The 22899-nt window shown below is 33.6% G+C and overlaps 1 protein-coding gene across 16 annotated transcripts in view; it reads right to left on the bottom strand.

Moving 5' to 3' along the window:
• LOC145683702 (uncharacterized) overlaps positions 1-22899 on the bottom strand; it is a 414104-nt gene that overhangs the window by 69707 nt on the left and 321498 nt on the right. For all 16 annotated transcript variants that reach the window (XM_081755116.1, XM_081755122.1, XM_081755125.1 and 13 more), the window contains 3 exons: positions 16204-16320; positions 6644-6661; positions 1639-1770 (listed from right to left, as the gene is read on the bottom strand). In XM_081755116.1, coding sequence (XP_081611242.1) covers positions 1639-1770; positions 6644-6661; positions 16204-16320 — 267 coding nt within the window. The remainder of the gene's footprint in view (positions 1-1638; positions 1771-6643; positions 6662-16203; positions 16321-22899) is intronic.

Here is a 22899-nt window from a genome sequence, read left to right as displayed (position 1 = left end):
ATATCAAGAATAATTGTCTGGAATAAGAATATTGCTTCCTGGATGAGCAAGGTATAATAGATATCAAATATTGAAGTTTCGCATAAGAACAGACTAAAATGTTCCACTATGTGTATTGTTAACATAATATATGCAGAAAGAGGAAAACAAATTTTGAAAAAAATGTTATAGCACATGGCGGGGTGTAGTTTGTTCATAGTTTTTATATGTTAATTGCATGTATACTCTAACATATTCCTTCTACTTTTAAAGATCGTTAAAGCAAATCTATCAATCAACCTAAAAGGAAAAGTTTTGTTTAAGTTTTCAAAAAGAAGAACCAAAAATCATTATTCATATTTTTTTCTTGATAAATGATCATATGTATATAATTTAACAAAATATATGTTTACTTTTCGCATTAAAGGAGAGAAAATTAAATGCACTGGAAGAATAAAGTAGAAGAGATTATGTATATGATATGTTTCGTGCCCTGGGAACAAAGAACGAGTGAAGATATACAATGACAAAAAAAAATGAAAATAAGAGCAAGTGTTTGGAATACGTCATTTCTCAAATAAAGGCTAACGAGAAAATGCCACAACGGGGAAAATGGCCATAGCTCGGAAATTTCGAATTAACGTCCAGTGAAGAGCAATCTATATTATTCTTACATGAAACATACATCTATGAATTCTTACATGAACATCCCACTTCTATGAATAATTTGAAAGCAGTGGCAGTCAGAAAAGGAATATATGATATTTCGTACATCTGGAACAAAAATGCGGCAAGAAATTGTCAATTGTGTGCAATAAAGTTCCCTTATCTTACCTGAATTAAATGGGGAGGAAACGGGGCCTGAGAAAACAGAAGCTACGGATCTTGTAGGAACTGTGCTCATGGGAATCATTCATAGGAATGGTGAACAAGAAACGATTCTGCGTTATAAGCCACTGGGTTGAAATATCCGGTTTTCGAGTATGACCTCCGATAATCGATGGAAATACACAATACTTGAAAATAAAATGCCGTAATCTGCTCTTGTCAAAAAATAAGTGTCAAACTCTTGTAGTTTTCTCTACGAAACCAAAACTACAATTATCTTGGCTTGTTTTGCAATACTGCAAGAATTCTTATCTCTAATAAGAGTTACACATATTTCTTTGTAGTCTCGTTCCGATTGTAGTTTATTATTTACGATAGCCACAGACTACGCAGTTAGCTTCTGTTATCGGATAGTGTTCTTTGCCATTCACAACCTGCACTTATCTGGTACTGCTCTTCAAAACATTCATAGAGTGCAATTGGTCTACACTAACTTTACAACGCCTCTTTCGTGATTTTCTCTATCGATGTTTCCCAGGGTAATAGTTCCTATCTAATCCGTAGCTTATGCTTTCGCGGACCCATATTTTCTTCTCATTTGATTCACGTACTGGGCGTCTTTCGATCTGAAATAAATAAATTCAGCACAATTGATAATTTCATGTCTCATTATTTTGTTTTAGATGTACGAAATATGTCTGTTTCCCTTTAATGCCACCTTTGAGTCTAAAATCTTCCCATCTATTTCTACAGTAACGAAATTTTAGGTAAGAGCATAACATTGATTTGACAATCATATTTTTGAAAGTATGATTCGATTTAACCACTTACCATATCCATAGCCATAATTTGCACGAGAACCAGCTGCTGAAGGAGCTGAAGAATTTCCATCCGAACTATTTTTTGGTTTGTCCCCTTCTTCTGGGGGTGGTTCTTCACCTCCTCTCCATACTCCGAACCGACCTGAAATACACGTTAGCATGATATTATTTTAATTGGATCAATAGTTACGTCTTCATATAACTCCTTTCAATCACGAACTACAATAAATAGCAATCACGCAATCACATATTTTCTCACACTTTGAAGCATAATTTACTGTTCTTTATTCTGGTTTGCCGTTACCAGTTCTACCTCCTTCCCCCACTGCTGAGATAACTTCAGCTTGAGCGTCAACTCAGCTTCCAATAATATCTCAAAGTTTTGCCTTTAAATATTTGAGGTTACCTATTTTGTTTCTCATACTTCAGACACAGGAGTTTATTACAAAATGTTTCCAATTACTAACTGATCACGAAGAGTCTTCAAGGACTGGAATATTGCTTTCTGGATGTAGAATGTAAGATAGGTATGAAATATTAAAACTTCACGTGAAAACGGAGTAAAATGTTTTAATATATGTTTTGTTAACATATGCAGAAAGAGCAACATAGAGTTTTCAAGAAAATGTTATAGCACATAATGTGTTGTAGTTTGTTTCATACTTTTTACATATTAATCTGTAGGTCTAGTCCTTCGTATCCTCTCTGCGGGCAAAGATCGAAAATACAAATCAACATGAAAGTCCCAGTTTTATTTAGGCTTTCAGAAAGAGGATCAATAAATTCTACTACTCATATATTTTTCTTTCCTTTTCATAGAAAAGATCCAGTATATTTCAGTCAAAATATTCCTCGTAAGCCTTATATCTGGGGGATCACATATAGTGTAGCCAAACCCAAATTATCATTTAACTCAGTATGATATGCTTATTGCGTATAAAATACGGAAAGACGATTTAGGGGCGGTTGAAAACTTTTTTGGCCCCTCATACAAAAACTAATTACTGACCAAGATGGCAATTGTTTGATGCATTTTTGATCATTCTTTGTTTCTTTGTTTACCTTTAATATGAAAGATGTGATCCTCAGTTCTGCATCCCATTTTTCTCCCGTTTATGTGAACACTGATAAAATATAATTGTTTAACTCCTAACTAACTAACTAACTCTATGACCTATGGAACCCGGAGGTTCAATGCCGCGTTCACAACAGCTCGCCACTGACTTCTATCCTTAGCTAACAGCATCCAGTTTCCACTTTGTATTCCAATCTCTGCGAGATCCATCTTAATATTGTCCTCCCATATGCGCCTAGGTCTTCCTAATGGTCGTTTTCCGATTGGTCTTCCAGTCCAGACTTTGAAAGCGTTTCTACTTTCTTCCATCCTAGCGACATGACCCGCCCACCTAAGCCTCCTAGACTTGACGAAGCTAACAATGTTGGGTAAACCATATAAATTATGTAGTTCCTCGTTATGAACTTTCCGCCATTCCATATTCCCGTTCCTCTTGGCTCAGAATATTCGTCTCAGGATCTTGTTCTCAAATACTTTCAGTCTATGTTCTTCCCTCAGAGTAAGTGACCATGTTTCACAACCATACAGAACAAAAGGCATAATTATCGTTTTGTATATTTTAAGCTTCAAATTCCTCGACAGAATTCGCGACGACAAGGGTTTTTGAACCGAATAGTAACACGAATTCCATACTTTTAGTCGACATTTAATTTCTCCGTAAATATGATTTTCCTCTATTAACATTGATCCTAAGTATTTGAAACTATCCACTATATCAAAAATATTATTTAATATTTTAAAGCATTCACAATGTGGTGTATTCCGGTCCCGACGAACTTCCATGTATTTAGTTTTCTCTGCATTTACTTCTAAACCCATGTCCCTGCAAGAGTTTAATAAGATCTCTGCATTTCTTTCTATTGTTCTATCATCCCCTATTAAATTTACATCATCAACATACGCCATAACATGGGGAATATCGTTCAACTGTAGACCCTGGCAGCAATCTTTGATTTTCCTTACAGCGTATTCCAGAACGAAGTTAAATAATAATGGCGACAACGCATCTCCTTGTTTCAGGACATTTTCGACGTGAAACCTCGTGGACAAAAATTTTCCTACCCGGACTTTACTTTGGGATACCTTTAAACATATCGTAATTAACCTAATTAGCCTTCTCGGTATTCCAAGTTCTGTAAGAACGTTGTATAATGTTTCTCTCCTAACCGAGTCATACGTCTTTCTAAAATCAATAAATAGTTGATGTACCAGTGTATTGTATTCCCACTTTTTTTTCGAGTGTTTGGCGAATGGTAAATATTTGGTCGATAGTTGATCGATTTCGTCTAAATCCACACTGATAATCTCCAATAATTTCATCTGCGTATGGGGCCAGTCTTGCTAACAGAATATTTGAAAGGATTTTATAGGATGTTGACAGAAGAGAAATGCCTCGATAGTTATTACAGTCAGTTTTGTCGCCTTTCTTGTGAATTGGAACAATGATTGATTCTTTCCACTCTTGTGGCAATCCTTCCTTGTTCCAGATAAGGAGAATGAGTTTGTGTATCTTGTTCCACAATTTTTCGCCTCCAGCTAAAATTAACTCAGCCGGAATTTCATCTACACCCGGAGATTTGTTTCTTTTTTTTCTTTATAGCGGTTTCTACTTCTATTCGGTTGGGTTCTGGAATATACGGTTTTGCGGTGTGTATCTCTTTTTCTCCACGCACATTGGTTTTTGGTTGCGTGTTAAGCAAATCGTCAAAGAAATCTTTCCATCTATTTAAGATGCTATCAGTGTCAGTAAGAACTGTACCGTCAGATTTCTTTAATATATAAGTACGAGGTTGATAGCTTTTCTTAAATTCGCTGGTCCCCTTATACATGTCCCGGATGTTTTTATTTTTACTATTATCTTCAAGTTCCTTAATTTTAGCTTTCCGAAAATCACGTTTCTTTGTTCTAAAAGTGTTGGAAATTTCCCGCCTGATATCTGCAAAGTTTTGTGTAGTTATTTCATTCGGATTTTGTAGCCAGCGTAATTGTGCCTGTTTTCTCTTCTCTGCTAGTTTTATGTATTCCAGGTCGAACGATGGTTTGTTCTTTCCTATTTCCGCGTACGGTACGAATTTTCTCAGCCACTTTGCTACATAGCTCTTCGTTTAAAGAAAGAAATATATATTCGCTCCATGGAAGTTAGTCGTTGTAACCAAAATAAGTAAGCTCAGAAGTCAATAGTTTTTATTATATAATTATCATACTTTTTATTAGCCTTTCTAGTACTTTGTAACACAATTTCATTGGGCAAGAAATGGAAGTTCATCTCTACCCAAAATATTTAACGTTGCAAGTAAAAGAACAGAACATCTTGAACTAGTTCATTCACTCCTCCCTCCACAGTTCTACGATTGTTTTCAATCAATCACCATATTTAAGTTAAAAATTAAAATATTCTCCATTGTTTATATTTTAATATTACCAATGTAATCCTTTTTCAAAATTATAGTTTTCAAGAAAGTTTTACTTAGAACGAAAGTTATATATAAGCAAATTTGCTACCCTAATACCAATATCCAATTAATACTCAAAAATGGAAGGAATAGTCAATTACAAGTTGTACTGTTTTAGTTGTTAATTTATTATTACAGGCCAGACCTGCAGTTCGTTACTTCTCGGTCAATGTATTTTTTTTCTCGTGTTACTTACACTTCTCTCTTGGAAGCATAGAGAAAACTATTGTTTGACAGTCAGTTCAGATAGAACGCAAACCACGCCACTATTTGGATTTCATCATCAATTGAACGTCCCTTATATACTCACTTCGCCATGTAATATACAGAAACGCCCATAACAATAGGTCGCGCAATATCGCAGCGCAGAGATGCTTTATTTACAACAAAAATCATCAGTACTTAAGGCACATCGCACACATAGTCAGAAAACATAAAAATGGTCATCAGAAAATGTAAAAGTGGTCATATGAAATCATATAAATTATACCTAATAACATATATGGATTACTCGCGCAAGCTCACATGTGTGGTACGATCAATAATGAAAGTTACAGTACTGATAGTTCTTTTATGTAATCCTCCAACTCGTGTACCTTATTCTCCTTGCAACTCAAATTATCAACGGACACTTTGAAATGTTTTATTGCTTGAATAATTAGGTTGCGTGAGACATCATAACTCATCTTGAGGGAATGGATTTTATTTCCGTTGGAAGCTCCTGTGTTCCAAGCGTAGACACCTAAAGAAGCTGTGTGTCTACGTCTCATAAGGTCTAAATACTGAACTCCAAATCAAAAACCAACCAATCACAAATCAACGAAGCTTCTCTTGAGTTATTTATATGTAAAAATGAAATGAAATGAAATCTTTAAGTTTTACGTCCCACACTTATGCCGGTTAGACTAGAGGAGACGGTGATGATGAGAGATGAGTGGAATGTTGCAATGAAGGAATTGGGAGGAAACAGGAGAACCCCGAAAAAACCCACGAGCATTGCGTTTGTCCTTCACAAAGTCCACACGGAGCGAGCTGGGATCAAACCAGGGTCCCCAAGCACCAGAGGTGGAAGCTCTACCACTGAACCACCGCGCCCCCAGTTATTTATATGTGGTCGACGAATTTTTATCATATAGCAAAAAAAATTATTTTCGCGAAGATGTTCGCGGTAAATCGTGCTTTATTTTAGAGACGGCGAGCACAATTGTCCATTACTTCCATTACAACGCTTCTTCAGCTTTCTCATGTAGGGCTGTAATTCATTTTAGCAACGTTAGTTTTAATTAAATATCCTACTAAACATACGATTGATTCTGCAACATATGTTTTTAATTCAAATTACGCTTTAAATATGTTGATATTTGTAACTAAGCATATATTCATTCAAGATGCAATTTTGTACGATAATTATAGATTTAATTGCGTTGAAAATGTTAAAACAGAACGAAAGTTTCTGTTTTAAAAACCTGAAATTGCTATTATCTTACCAGGCCTTCGACGCCTTCCTGAAACAGAAATGAAAATCATTATTAGCTTAACAGCAATCTTGAATGTTTCATTAAAATATATAAAACAAAAAGTGTCATCCTTGAAGTTACAAGGCACTTAGTGATGCTGTTATTAGAAAATTATGATTATAATGGCTGTAAATATGATGCGTTGTGTTAATCCTCTAACCGTAAATAATGGAGCAGTCTTCTTTTCTCTGTCATATTCAGTAATACTACTAGACGTTTTTGATTATTTGTCACCTTCATTCCACAATTTTCAAAAACTCAAAGTTATGAAATATAGATTCAGGATTTCTCTAAATAATTTTATTTTTATTTTATATATATATATATATATATATGACATGAAGTTATAATTAAAGATTAAATTTAACTTAAACTTTGATGTTGCACATCACTATTGGCTTTCATAAGAAGATTCGTTTAGTGCTAAGTTATTTTTATCGATTTCTTATTTTTCTTAATTTTATGACTTTTTCTCCATTATTTTCATCACGACACCATAATATTAAAGTTCTCTAGATTACTAACGAGAACGTAGTTAGGACACAAATTCCAGCTTCAGTGCAATACAATTTTTGATAAGATTTGAATATTTAGCTTTTCGATTTCTTGTGTGATACACTAAGCCAAACACTACAATATGTATCAGTTATATTTTTATATTAAATTTATTTTGAGTCTGCTCTAAGTCTAGTTGTGCAGTATACTTGTCGGAACCTTCATGTCAAAGATGAGGCTGACAGAAGAGACAAAAAAAGGATACAACGTTTGTAACCCTATTTGACTTACTAAATAACTATACTCAATTTGCAAGGCACGTAAGAAAGAAACACGTATAATTAATAATTTAACATTAAAAATGTTCTGGTGAGACGAAAATATTATTAATATTGCAAACTATCATCATCATCATCATCATAGGTATTTTGCCATTATTGTCCGGTTACTTGCTACAACTGGGAAGCTTCTATCCTTCAAGGTTTTCCGCTAACCTTTTCGTCTTCACATACGATTTCTCTGTTTTGATGTCATCCATTAATTGTAATCTGCACACCGCATACACCTAATCATTCTATCTCCTACTGAAAATGCCGTCTCCATTTTGAAGTCTCTTTTTCACTATCTCTTCTAGATAGATATTAAATAATGTAGCCAAGAGACAGCAGTTCTGTCAAACTCCAATTCCAATTGCATTCATCTCTGCCATTTCCTCCCCTATTCTAACCTCTTAGGATAGATATTGCAAACATGAATACGAATATTGCCAACACGGATGAGAATTACGACTTACAGAGAACATTTTCTGTTGAAGATTTCAGCTACTAACAAGATCCGGTTTCCTGACTAGGATTAGAACGTGAATCATTTTCATTATGAATCTAACACTCTACCCATCTGTTAAATAAAACTCATTTGCCTCATATTAAAATTTTGTACCTGTAACGTGCAATACTTACATGTTATATACATATATTTACCTATTAACAAGATATACGAACGACTTGTTAATAGGTAAATCCGTTAACAAGATATATAAACGCGTTACGACGACTAACAGTTACGTTTTCCCATGATGGGAAGACGGATTATTGATATCGGATAGAACTACGAGGGGCAGTCCGAAAATAAATTTCTTTTCTCGTTTTCCTCAGGAAGCGAAAAGCAATGGGGGAAACAAGAGAGCGATTGCTTGCGCAATACACACAGACACATCGTTTCCTCGCGGTTCTATAGATGGCACTGTCGCAGCGCCTGCGCAAAGCGGAGACGAATCTCCCAGTCTGAACTTGGGAACTATGCAGCTATGTAACCTGATCAGAATATATTATCATACGCAGCACTTAAAATTATTGTTTTTATTGTAGAATTATCTTTCATTTTTAGTCCCAATACCAACCTTTATTATTATTATTATTATTATTATTATTATTATTATTATTATTATTATTATTATTATTATTATTATTAAGAGAAAATTAATATGAAAGTTTAAAGCTAAACTATATTTAACAACCTGCATAGGAAAGAAGATTGAAGCTTAATTCTTTACTAGTCGATCAACAAAAAAATGAATTTTCCTTCAACACTTTATCAGCCTTGTACAGAGTCGTTTTGACGTATGATTAGCATCGTACTAAAGGCCTGACTACTGCAGGAAACATATGTTAGTCGAACTCTTTAGTATGGCACTAATCACTCGTCAGAGCGACTCCGCATAAGTCCCTATATATTTACTTTTGAAAACTTATCTACATTAGGTAGCTAGTAATTATCCCTTTTTGATCAGTGTCCTGTGTGCGTGGTCGCGGTCCCCGGTTTGATGACAACTGCAATAAAGTGTTTGCAGTACAAATACTAGTAGTAGTTTGAATCAATATCGTAGTGTCAATTTGGGGTCAGTGTTACACCGATTTCTCACATAGAATCGGTGTTCAAAATGTAATTTAGATTGCAATGATCCGATTAACCAATTACCTAGTAATAACAAACATATGTAAGCAGGTGAATTGGTTTTATGATTTTAAAGTACGATAAACGTAAAATATAGCTAAGCGTAACAAAAAATTATTTAAATTACTACCCAATTAACTGTAATTTGCCTGCATTATTTACTTTCTTGAGATGTTGGTTGTCTTGGTAATGTTTTGAGTAATTTTATTACATACTTATGTGTTGTAAAATTCAAATTCCTTTTCAGGCAATCAATGAAATTTCTTTCGAATTTCAAACACCTATAGAATTATCTTTGCATCTTACCAAAGTTGTTAAATTATCGTATACTTTCCTATTATCGTACTGCAGCTATTTTAAATCGTACAGGGATAAAAATTATCGTATGATATATCGTACTTAATTATCGTACATGTTGGCAACGCGAATGGAGAGAATGCGTGTTTTGACATCGTGGTCAACGAACAAATTTCGAGCGGTTGTCCGCTATGAATTGGCACGTGGCGTTCGGGAGCTGATATCCATAACGGCCACGTAGAAATCTATGTACTTGACGCGATGTCGAAACAAATAGTGCGGAAATGGCGTCACCAATTTAGCAAGTGCTGTACACACAGCGAGACAGTCGTGATCTCGCACCCAGTGGCCTTCACCTGTTTCAGGCTTTGAAGAACTCTCGGCAGCAGGCGCTTTGGAATCAATGCTGACGCTTCTTCCATATGCAAAGAACTGAATTTTCCTGGAAGAGTTTTTGAACCTTATAGACTAGTATGACAAATGTCTCCATGTACGTGGTAGTTATGTGGAAAAATAAAGGTACGTCTGATCTTTAATGTCACACGCTATATTTGGTATTCCATCCCCACTTCTGCCCACAGTCGCCTGGAGAAACTTGCTCTCGGACTCTTCCTTGTATATCCAAATCTAAGTAATGGTTAATTTCGTGTTTAATTTTTGAGTTTTACGTTAATTTCAAGTTATTTATAAAGCTACATGTTTCTTTGTTTGTCCTCCATCCAGTGGCGGATCCAGGGGGAGATCCATCACCAGAAGAGGAACCCCCTCTATTTGATATATAATATTCTACTTTATTTTATATATAAATAAAACAAAGTTTGGAGCTCTTAAAAGTAGCTCAAAGTATCAGTATTACAACCCACCGTTCCCCAAGAATCCGTCCTGGATCCACCCCTGATATTTATGGGTTTGTTCAAAGTTTTTGCTTTTCGTCTCACATTCCCAATACACTATTCATTTCATTGTTTCTCTTTCTCTTCATAACCATCCATTTCATTTAGCAAGAAACGCATAATCAAAGAAGGTAAAAGTATCAGTATTACTTCATTTTACTCTTGTCCATAAATATCTACATTGACGGCTTGGTATATTTATGTAATAGGTATGGCATTCTTCTAAGTAACTTTAGATAAGAGACCGTAAGCTACTCATAATTAGAACTGAAAACAAATATCATAAGTACTAGCTGCAACTACGATACGAAAATATTTATTAGAAATATTTTAAATAAATACTTGAAAACTCTTCCCCGTTACCACATTTATTGGAAATAAAAGTAAAACACGAGTATAAAGCGCTTATTTTGCCCCAAATCATAATTATGTTCAAAAAAGCATTTTATACACTGGAACCCTTATTGTTTGTTAGAAATTGAGCTTTCTTCTACTTTAAGACTACATTTTTTTTTCAGTCCTACTTAAGCCGAAAACGTACAAACAGAAGGCAATGTATGAACGTGATACAAAAATATGTACCTGGGATGCCCAATGTTCATGTCCGTGGTATCATATTCTGTTGAGCACTTTCTGGCACTAATGGAATATATATATATATATATATATATATATATATATATATATATATATATACAGTGGCGGATCCAAGGGGGCTATAGCCTCCCTTGACGCTCAGGTATACACTGGATAAAATGGACATCAATTCTGCTTTACACTGGATAAAACGGCAAAATATGGTTTAGCCCCTCCCTTGATCATATCCTGGATCATCCAGTAAGCTAACCCTTTTTTAGATAATATATTTTCAATTGTTAATCTACAATTTTATATATACAATACTTATCTACAATTTTATATATACAATACTTATAGATATAAATGGTACATATATAAAAATGATTGAAAATGACGATATGTGTAAAAAAAAAAAGGTGAGTGATTTACAGAATATATATATATATATATTTTAATTTTACTAGCGAGTACTTGACGCTAGTATATAATAAAATTACGTCTATTACAGTTTTTGATGTTTGCCTTTCTATGTAACAACGTAATATATTTTATATACCATGAGCATTCACTGTAATTTCCTTGTATCTAATTGATTGCACACACGTTTTCTATTCAATAAAGATGAATGGATTACAAAATGTCAGGTTGATCCAAATGGTAATTATGTTTAAAAATTACTTTCAAACTGTTCAAAGTTCTTACACTTCAGTCACTTTCTGAACACAAAATGGGAAACAAAAATATTTTTTAAAAAATTTCCATCTCACCATTTTCAGAGGCGGAAGTTTTGAAAATGCTGTAATACGTGCCCACTTCTTTAAGTTGAGAGATTATATAACGAGTTTTAATTTCTCTTGTATGAGAGTCTGGTGAGATTTTGAATTTTCTACGTATATGATAACGGATTTGTATATCTCTTAAGATGCATATTTGATTGAAATTTGCATGATGAAAACTCACGAAGTATTATGTTCGAAGTACTATAGACAAAGTGTGCGTGGGTATTCTCGGGGTTCTCCCGTTTCCTCCCACTTTCTTCATTCCCACTTCATTCATTACTCATCATCACCGTCTCCTTTAGCCATATCAACAAAACTGTGGGACGTAAAACTCAACGATTTCATTTTTTTCGACAGGCACATCGCATTAACAGCTCGTTATATAAATGTTCCCATAGTCAAGTTATCGCAATGTCCTGTGCATCGTGGCCAGTGGACTTACATTAACGTTAACTGTTTTTTATATTCTTTTTGCATGCACATACAGGTCATTTAACCTGAGCGCTCTTGAGAATGAACTGCCAACAATGATCAGTAATCCAATGCAGCTTGTACATCAAACCTCTAAGTTCAAGAAGTCTTACTCCGTAATTGTAAGCAGTAATCATGCACGTCGCGTCGGGAATCAAGTATGATATTGTGCTACGAGGCACAAGCTATTAGCCGGAAGGACGTTTTCTCACGGCCAGCCCCAATCAGTAAGTCCCATGTTCACATACTTTGTGAGTCAATGTTATAAACGTGCCCTCTAATATTATCATTCCACTTTGGAGACTACCTATTTTTACTGAGGATAAACATTTGAGGATTGTTTGGTGCAGCAACTATATTACTTCGTGGGATTATCGTGGCGACTTTTCTCCACTGCTAATACCCCAAGTGCATTAGTGATGTGAGAAAAAGTATATCTAATTAAATCATTACTTTAATCTGCAATCCTAATATATAATGTGACAAAGAGCAAAAGTAAAGCGAGAAAGTAAAGTGCGGTTTTATTAAAGGAAATAATTATACATGTGCAGTGTTGAGTGTTGTGATTGTTTTTCTAATCCGTTATTTTTTTAAATAGCATTTTAATAAATAAGTATAGTGTCCTTTAATCCAGTGTGTTTTTGTTGTATGTATGAATAATGTTTGTGTGCGTTGTGGTCTGAGTGACCGTCTGATCGTCCGTAAGGTTTTCGAGACGAGACATCCGAACCTTTCGGCGCCTAATGCTCATCTTATTATTTAGACCGGCGGGCAATTCACAGAAAATTTAGTAATCCCTTTTTGGAGATGTCCTTCAACGTCCTACTCAGGTAAGTCGAGGTACCCGAAACATACTCATTGGCAGGACCACGGAGGACAGAACCCGGAAAACACATATATAAGTAAATGGTACCCGAACAGTGACCCGTACCAGGCAATTCCAACGAGATAAAATTAGTCATAGAAATGGCTCCCTGTAAGACGTGAATAAGAAAAAATGTGGCGTTTCTTTTTTCGACTAGAATTTGAACCCCCGACCTTCTCATTGTAATCTGCTTTGTAGGATATTATAAGCTTCCTCCAAAGTTTAGGGTTAAAATTAGTGAGACAAACGAGAGAGAATCTCATCCAATTCCCTATATAATCTTCTTATCTAAAGAGGTGTCAACGTTCACTAGCATTTTCTAATATCTCATTTCTAAAGGATTTTAGGAGCAATTACTAAAAAAAGTAATAACCCATATTCTATTCAAAAAAGGATGGAAGTGTATACGTGTATGAATCTCTTAAAACTAGTTTTTCAGCATAATTAGCATTTGGGCTGAAGTATCTTTTTCTTAACTCACCTTGGTTCAAACAAGTATGTTAAGGGAAAAAGAGAAATTTATTTCTTTCCACAGAATTACGACTACACTGTATGAAATGTATTTTTAAAATAGTTGTCCAAATACAACTTTGAAAATATTTGCTATAAACTTTTCTTCTCTTTAGGTTAATTGTTCTAGGTTAATCAGCTAGTATCTATAATAGTCTATTTCCAGTCTTAATTGTCAAAATGGGCTCATAGTGTCTTCTCTAAGGTTACTTACAAATACGTCTTACCTATCCTATAAGTATTATAAGCCAACAGTGTAGATGTCTGTAGAGAAAGGATCAAATAAAACTACTTGTTTTGCCTCCCGTGATTATGCATATTTGTCTAAAGCAATTGGATAATAAATGTTAAGAGAAAGAGGCAACAAAAAAGAAAAAAATTAAAAATGTAGGAAGAAACCAAATAACTTTAAATAAACTCAGAGATAAAGAGGACACACAATAAAACATGCAGCTTTATACAAAATAAACTGATATCTTCTAATTGAATTTGGACATTAACGCTTTAACCAATACCAATAATTGGTTTTCTATTGGAAAGAAACACAGCTGCTAACGAGCAAACATATATTAAGTGCTTGCCTTAAGGTATTAGACAAGAAATAAAGAAACTCAGAATCCGAATCTATTATCAGATAATGTGTCTGACGAAGGCTATGTTACAAAGACGACTTCGTAAGTTGGAGTTTTATAGACAATCTTGATTTCAAAAGCTACGATGAATAATTTATTTTGGACTGATGCTGCGAATATCAGATTTAACTGGATAAACGTCCTCCCTAATTCTCTAGTCCAAATAAATACTATATCAAAGATACCTATTAAACCTGACTTTCTTAGAAAGTATATTCGCAAAGTGTCCTCTCTGGATTCGTGTAAAATTGATTGAAATGCAAAGTTCCTCGCACCCCAATGTGTATTGTACTAATTTTAGCGACCCATACAGGTAATTTGCATGTTTATGGGTCTTTATATATATCCGGAATTCAATCATACATTACTATAACGCTCGAACAAAAAATTGGTTTTAGTTTCTTTAAATGAAATTGAACATAAAAGTGGGCATGCGCAGAACAAATTTGATCAAGTACTGCTTTTTTGACACATCCTACAAACCCAGACTGCCATCTTGGATCTGCCATATTGAATTCAACTTCCATTTTTTCAGATAGGAGTGGATGCAGGTGATACATCAAATTCAAATATAATTCTCTGCAATTCATTGGTGTAGGGAATTTTACCGTAGCTTGCACCGTTTGGAATGTATTGTATGTTAAATGTCAGGGACTAGAGAATATTCAACCAAATAAAAAGTAATGCAGTGCTCCGTGTATATATGTAACCTTTTACGTGACTTATTGTTGACGAAATATTCTTTGTATGTACATACATATAAAAACACAGTCGTCGATACCGAAATCGTAGATCTTTACCCAAATATGGTCGTATCTGGATTCGCATTAGGCATTTTGAACCTAACATAATACTTCCTCTTTATAGTATAACATGGAAGTAATAACAATCACTCAAAGAAATATAATAAGATTATGACACCAATGTTGTAAAGAGTTTGTTTGTACCTACAGTATTTTTTAAGTTAGAAACTGTATTGATTTATCAACATAAAAAACATAAGCATAACTAACATTACTCTGCAATGTCTATTCGCAAAGTGCCTGGAGGGATTCAACATACAATACCTATTAAACGGCACAAGCAACGGTAAAACTGACTACACCAAAGAATTTCCAGAAAATTGTACATGAATTTCATGTATTACATGCACCTATTCCCATTTGATAAACTGAAAGTTGAGTCCAATAATGCGGATCCAAGATGGCGAACGCGGTGGGTAGCGTGTGTCAAAGAAGCAATACTTGATCCAATTTGTTTTGCATATGCACACATTAATGTTTAGCTATATCTAAATAAAATAAAAGCAATTTTGTCCGAGCGTTACAATAGTGTAAGATTGAATTCCGGATATATGAAGGCCCATAAATACGCAGATTACCCGTATGGGCCCCTAAAATTAATACAATACACGTTGGGGTGCAGAGAACTTTGCATTTGAATCAATGTTATATGAATCCCGATTGTACACTTTGCGAATGTACCTTTCTAGACCTATGTCGTGGTTACATACTGGAGGGCAAGTCTGTATACATAAGTATATTAGTAAGTAAACGTCAGATACGTCAACGATAACAAGATTTAGATATTCCGTTGCACTTCCTCTATATGTAAAAACTGGCCGAGGAACAAATGTGCCTTAACTAAGTCTTGGGTGTTGAAGAAAGCTCAATTCGTATTTTTTTTATGTTCCTATGTCCATAAACATAATTATGGATTTTACTTTACAGAGATATGTCTCTCCATCTTAAAGGTAAAGGAATTGGATTGAGTAGTCTAAAAAAATAATAAGGAAGTGCTGATTTACTTCAACGTTTTGATGCTACAGGAATAGATAGTTATGTTTAGTAAATGATTATAATAGTAAACTTAAAGAAATAAATAACGGTTCCAGTTTTATAGAAGTTAACAACCATCAAAACAATTTAATAGAGAACGAAATATGAATTATTATAAAGAAATTTTATTTAATAAGAATATAAAAAGAACCAAACATTAAATGTTACTTTCACAATCAAATTTTACAAAAAAAAATATTTCTAGTTTATTCACTTACCAAAACGACCATAACGACCAGATGCTGCAGCAGCACTAGAACTAGAATTACCCGCTTCAGTACCATTTTCCTTTTTCTCTGGTGATTCTGTTGTTGCCTCTTCTTCACCACCACTTCCTGAAATATATGTTAGCATGATATAGCTTTAATTCTACCAATAATTATGTATTCGGTATAGCAATTTAAAAATTAAATAGAGCTTTTATCAAACATAAAAACTTCAATAAGCGTAGATCTTCATAGTTTGAGTACAAGTTTCTCTATCATATCGTTAGGTTTATCATTCCAATTGTCTGGCATAGCCTCTGAGAACTTTCTAACTGTAGACCACCTCAGCTTACGATAAATTTCTGCATTACTTCTCTTTATATATACATATATTAGGTATTCTATTTCTCATATTTCAAGAACAGTATTATTTTGTGGAATATTTTAAACATTTTTTTTTAAAATTAAATTTAAAATGTGAAATTAGAGATTAAAATTAAAATTTCAAATGAAAGAAGTGTCTTAAAATATTTAAGAGGACCAATGCCATCACTTTCGAAAGACTCAACTACAGCAAAAACGTTAATTCTCTGTATTCCATATTCACACTCTTAGTTCTACAGTGTATGCAATTGACACATCTTCCTGCTGATACACTCCTACAAGACGTACATAGGCTAGTATTCATAAGGTACTTCACAAAGATTTTCAATCATTTAGGACCCTTTTTAACACCCTTAAAGTTCTCTTTCGCATATTTACACAAATAATCTAATAGGGGAACGTCGAGATTATAAAATGGATTAAGGTGGTTTTGATCAGGAATTATCACTTTCTAAGGCACATCAATCTACTCGCTAGAGACGTGCAAGCGACAATAGAAAGTTATCTTAATGTTCATTAACAATATTTCCCATATCTATGTAATCTGTGATATTGTCATAAATAGGTCGGGTTAAATAGTAAAATTTGAAGTTACGACTGTTTTTTCAATAATGTTGTAAATGGTGTCCCTTCTTTTTATTACAATTCCGGATTAAACGGTCACTTTCTTCTGGTACCTTATATCTTAAAAATCACGTTAGACGAGACACTGCAGACTCACGAAACCTCTCGTATGTTCTTTGTTTGTCAGTGGAAAATGAATTGTTGTACTATGAAACATAATAATGGTACCGTAATTTAAACGAGATAAGACACTCATTTGCAAGCTGTGGACCGTGAATACTCATTCACTTCTACCAGTTGCTATATTTAATATAACCGCTGTAGTTACAAATACTTTAGAGCTATGTCTTGTATGGCCGTATTTGGTTATCGCAATACAAGTCTCTTTTAAACGCATCTCCTAAACGCACGTTTTATTATTTTGCCTTATATTAATATTTTAATTAATCTTTGGATATATTCTATGAATAAATCTTTGGATATAACTTCATTTCAGACGTAATTTTAAATAATTATTATAGATTTAATTGAGTAAAACAACTATTAAAATAAAAACTTTCTGTTTTAAAAATTTCTAATTCGATTATTATATTATAGCTTTCGCGTCCTGCTGAAATAGAAACTAAATCATATTTAGCATGCTAGAATTCTTGAATCGGACTTTAAGTTATGAAGAAATTTAATCCTTGAAGTTTTAAAGAACTTAACATACTTAACATTGAAATTGTTAGTCACCCTAGTATTGCATTTTATAAACACCTTCCTTAAATTTTGTGTAACCTCTCTGTGGAAGGGAAAGGATAAGGGAAACAATAACATGCGAAAGGATAAGATATGGAAGGGAAACAATAACATGCTAGAGAATTTGAGAAAGGGCCTTGAAGAATATCGGCTGAAAGACAAAAGCCAAGGTGATTGGAACGAATATGTCGGTGTCAAGTATAGAAATACGAAAGGAATAAAATAGAACAGGTTACTAGTTTTTGATAGCTGGATAGTATTATTAATGGTGATAATGACGTGTGAACGTGAAATAAAAGCAAGACTAACAATGGCGAAAGATGTCTTTACAAGAAAGAAAATACTATTTTGTGGACCTTGAATAAAGAGTTAAGAAAAATATTCATAAAATGCTTCGTGTGGAATATTGTTTTATATGAAGTAGAAACATAGGCATTACGAAAAATCCAGGGGAAACAACTGCAAGTATTCTTAATCGTGTGGGGAAGAGTGGAAAGAATTAGCTGGGTCTAGTGGAAAACAAATGAGAGGGCGGTAGAAATATTGGGAGAGGAAATCAAACTGTCAAATATTATTAAGAAAAGGAAAATAAAGTTGTTGGGACATTGGCTAAGAACGGTGAAGGAGACTACAATTGATGGACGATATCAAAACAGAAATATCGTACGTCAAGATTAACCAGGTACATTCGCGAAGTGAACCCTCGGGATTCGCATAAAATTGATTCAAATTCAACGTTCTCCGCACCCCAATGTGTATTGTATTAATTTTAGCGGCCCATACTGGTAATATACATTTTTATGAGCCTTCATACATTCGAAATTCAGTTATACACTACTGTAACTCTCGGCAAAATTGCTTCTCGTTTCTTTATATGTAACTGGAAATGAATGTGGGCATATGCAAAACAAATTGGATCAAGTTCTACTTCTCTCACACAAGTTACACATCCCGGTTACTATCTTGGATCTGCCATATTGGATTCCACTTTCGGTTTTTCAAATGTCAATTGGTTCATGTGATATATCAAATTCAAGTACAATTTTCTCGGAAATTCGTTGGAGTAAGTAGTTTTCCCGTATCTTGTACCGTTTGGAAGGTATTGCATGCTAAATTCCTCCTGGCACTTTGCAAATAGATATTGCAGAGTAATATCAGTTAAGCTTACAATTTTTAATGTTAACAAATCAAAACAATTTCTAATTGAAAACTACTGTAAGGATAAGCAAACTCTTTACAACATTTGTGTCATAATGTTATTACATTTCTGTGAGTGATTCTTATTACTTCCATGTTATACTATAACAAGGAAGTATTGTATTAGGTTCAGAATGCATAATGTAAATCCAGATACGACCAGATTTTGGTGAAGATTTACAATTTCCGTTTCGACGTCTTTGTGTCTGTATGTGCATTCAAATAATATTTCCTTAACGATAAATCACGTAATAAATTACATATACACACGAAGTCCTGCACAACTTTATATTTAGTTCAATATTCGTGAAATTCCTGATATTTAACATGCAATACCTTCCATACGGTACAAGCTACGTTAAAACGGACTACTCCAATGAATTTCCGAGAAAATTGTACATAAATTTGGTGTATCACTTAAACCTATTACCATTTGAAAAGAAAAAGGAAATTTGAATCCAAATTGGCGGCCTGATTAGTAGAATGTGTCAGAGAAGCAGAAATTGATCCAATTTGTTTTGCATATGCCCACATCCATGTTCAGTAACATCTAAGGACACTAAAAGCAATTGTGCGTTCAAGCGTTATAGTAATGTATGATTCAATTCCGGACATATGAAGGTCCATAAATATGCAAATCCCCCGTATGGGACGCTAAAATTAGTAAAATACACGTTGGGGTGCGGAGAACTTTGCATTTGTATCAATTTTACACGAAACTAGAGGGGACACTTCGCATATGTACCTTGTAAGAGATTAGCGGAAAACCGTGGAGCATGGAGGCTTTTCAGTTGCGTCATGTGACCCACCAATACTTGTATAATATCTATCATGATGGCGATGAGATATGGAAATAGCGTTCACGATATTTATCCATGAAAATTAACATCTCTGGAACTAATAGTTCATTGTTTCTTTTTACACTAATTTCATCTCCTATTTTATAACATTGCTTTGAATTAGAAGAACTATTTTCAGACTTTTTTTCTTTTTATACGATATGAATATAAAACTAAATAACGATTATATATAGCTAGAGATATCTGAATTTTTTTATCGTAGTTGTTATTATTGCTTTTTAAATGTAAGTTTATTTAAATCTAAGAAAAAAATTATATTCATATTACTAACTTCTATTCATTGCGTCGTCATTTTTGTACTTGAAAAGCTTGATCATCATGCTTATGTCACTCAGTGTTAGTCATTTATACGTAATTCACCTTTACATTTCTTCAGTAAGAGTCTGCTAGGAGAAGTATTATGTATGGATGTATTGTCTTACTTTACTACACTGAAACCTTAAGTATAGTCCAGTGATAAGCGATTTGAATTCATATGGTTATTCTCATTTCAACAGTGTTTTGAACTTATTCGCGTACTTCGAAGTCCAATGAACGAATTATGCTACTAAATTTCTAATTTTACCGTAAGAGAGAAGGTTGTATAAAATGGCTAATTTAAATAAATCCATAATATTTATTCTTTTTCCTTTCTTATTATATTGAGTACTGGTCTTTCGAAAGTTATTTCGTTACACTACGTTGCTTAATTCAATACAGTCTACAAAGTTTAATTTATTTTGTTACCATAAATGGAGCTATTTTTAAACCATATGAAAAACCCAACATAAAAAGGTTTCCTATCATGTATTAATATGAACTTTGAAAGCTCTTAAGATGAAATCTCGTCCCGTTTGCTCACGAACTGCAGTATTAATAGTTGGTACAGTCCAAGCTTGGACCTAAATATCGTATTACACAACACGGAATAAGATTGGTTAATTAGTTTGAGGAAAAACATAAATATTAGTTACGATATTTAAATATTTATGTTATCAAGATAACCGAGAATAATAAGTGAAAATGAAATAAAGATAATCAAATAGAAAAGTATGAATAAAATTTAAATATGTAAGCATTCGTTATATATATATATATATATATATATATATATATATATATATATATAAGTATATATATATATATAAGTAAATTATTAGTAATGTGAATCATAAAAAATAATATTTAAATATGTTAGATTGCATTTTTCAACATGTATAAAATGATCGATCAATAAGTATGCTGAAATTATTTTCGTGTGTGGTTTCGGAATTCCCAATTCCTGTCCTCATAGTTTAGAATGTGCACGAACATTTATATTTTATGTTACACAGATGTGTTTCTCGACATTAAAGGTAAGGAAATTGGATTTATTGGCTTCACAGGAAAAGTAACTGCCAGTTTTGTCAAACATGTTACTGCAAACAGATAATTATGGCCCTTTATAGCCAGTGAATAATTATGATACTAAACTTCAAGAAATAAGTTATGATTTCACATTCTGTACTTTATTCACCTATACTCCAGGAAAGATAAGCAAAATATAGGAGCCGTATCGGACTAATTAAATCAAAGTTGAATTTCCAGTATCGGTATTTCAAACTAAATCTTAAAACATACTAAAAGTCCCCGTCGATTCCACGCCGGCTTTACTTTTAATATGGCGTCTAAAGATGGCGGCACAAGAATTCGTTACTCTTTCACATTTGTTCCTATAACTTGAACAAATATACATGGATTCTCATCTTCTAAACCTTGCTTCACTTTCGTTTTCTTTCCTTAAATTTAAAGTCTACGTTCTAGCTATAATTGAAGATCTCACGTTAAGGGAGGCTAAGGTTTATTGAATTTTTCGACTAACCATTTGGAGACAAGGTGGCCCGTGTCACTAATGCTAGTGACACATGCTTAATCCTCTCCTATGTCAATATTAATAAAGATACGGGGATGATTTTTTCTATGCCAAATATGGTAATGGTTCATCCTGATGCTATTCCATTTTATCTGGATATCGAATTTCCCTCTCAAATGTGAGCCCAAATTTTAAAAAATTCAGATCTTTCGAGTTTCGAATTTTCCTTTTAGTTTTTTCACTATAACTTTCTTTGTTTTAGAGAGACCTACTGAGGACTTGTCAGGTATATACTTCATATAAATACCTATTTTTTTAGATCAATTCGGCCAACTCACAATCAGTGTTGCGAACTAGAGAAATTAAAATTTTCCTATTTCCTGTCAAAAAGTTCGAAATGTATGTTTATAAATCCGTACCTAAACATATGAACGGAAATCAACTTACACTAGTCAAACATCAGTTGTTACTAAACAAAAGTAAATACAGGTTTGTGCAATTGGGTAATTAGGGGGTGTACGAAAAATTCGAATTTAGGTTCTAAACTTTGATTTTTGTTACTTTTCTCTTTACCATAATCTATTTTTGTAAATTACAAGCTAAATTTCTTAAATATCGACATGGTGCTTGTACAATATATTAGTGGTGTGCCAAAGTTTATATTAAAATAGTTTCCGTCTGTCTGGTAACAGTGTTTCTAGCCAGAGAAAATTTTAATTTCCTAGCTCATCAGGTACCGCTGGAATAGTTAGTAATACTGGAACGAATTTTTCATATTCCACTTCCCAAACCGATTCTGTGGGTTTAAGCTTATTTCCAAACCAAATATCGACTAAGGTATGTTCTTAGTGAATCTTGTTTGGCAGTTGCATACTTTGGAGGTAAGTTCGAAAGGTCATAGGTGGATAGTAACGACAGTCACCCAAAAGTTTGATATATATAAAATCCTCACCTTCCTTACCGCAATGCAGTCTCACCAAGGATGTTCTCCTGTAGGCATTATAAATCCAGTGTCTTGATTTTTACCATTAAAAAGAATTAGAGAATGAGCTAATTCTTTATGTATTTGGATCAGTTTAAGAGCAAAATCTTTGCCCTTCTTGAAAAGTACTGATGTGGTACATTTTGGTT

This window comes from Thermobia domestica, chromosome 4 (assembly GCF_964235325.1).
Source record: "Thermobia domestica chromosome 4, izTheDome1.hap1.1, whole genome shotgun sequence".
Lineage (NCBI taxonomy): Eukaryota > Metazoa > Arthropoda > Insecta > Zygentoma > Lepismatidae > Thermobia > Thermobia domestica.
This window is presented reverse-complemented; position numbering and strand designations above follow the sequence as displayed.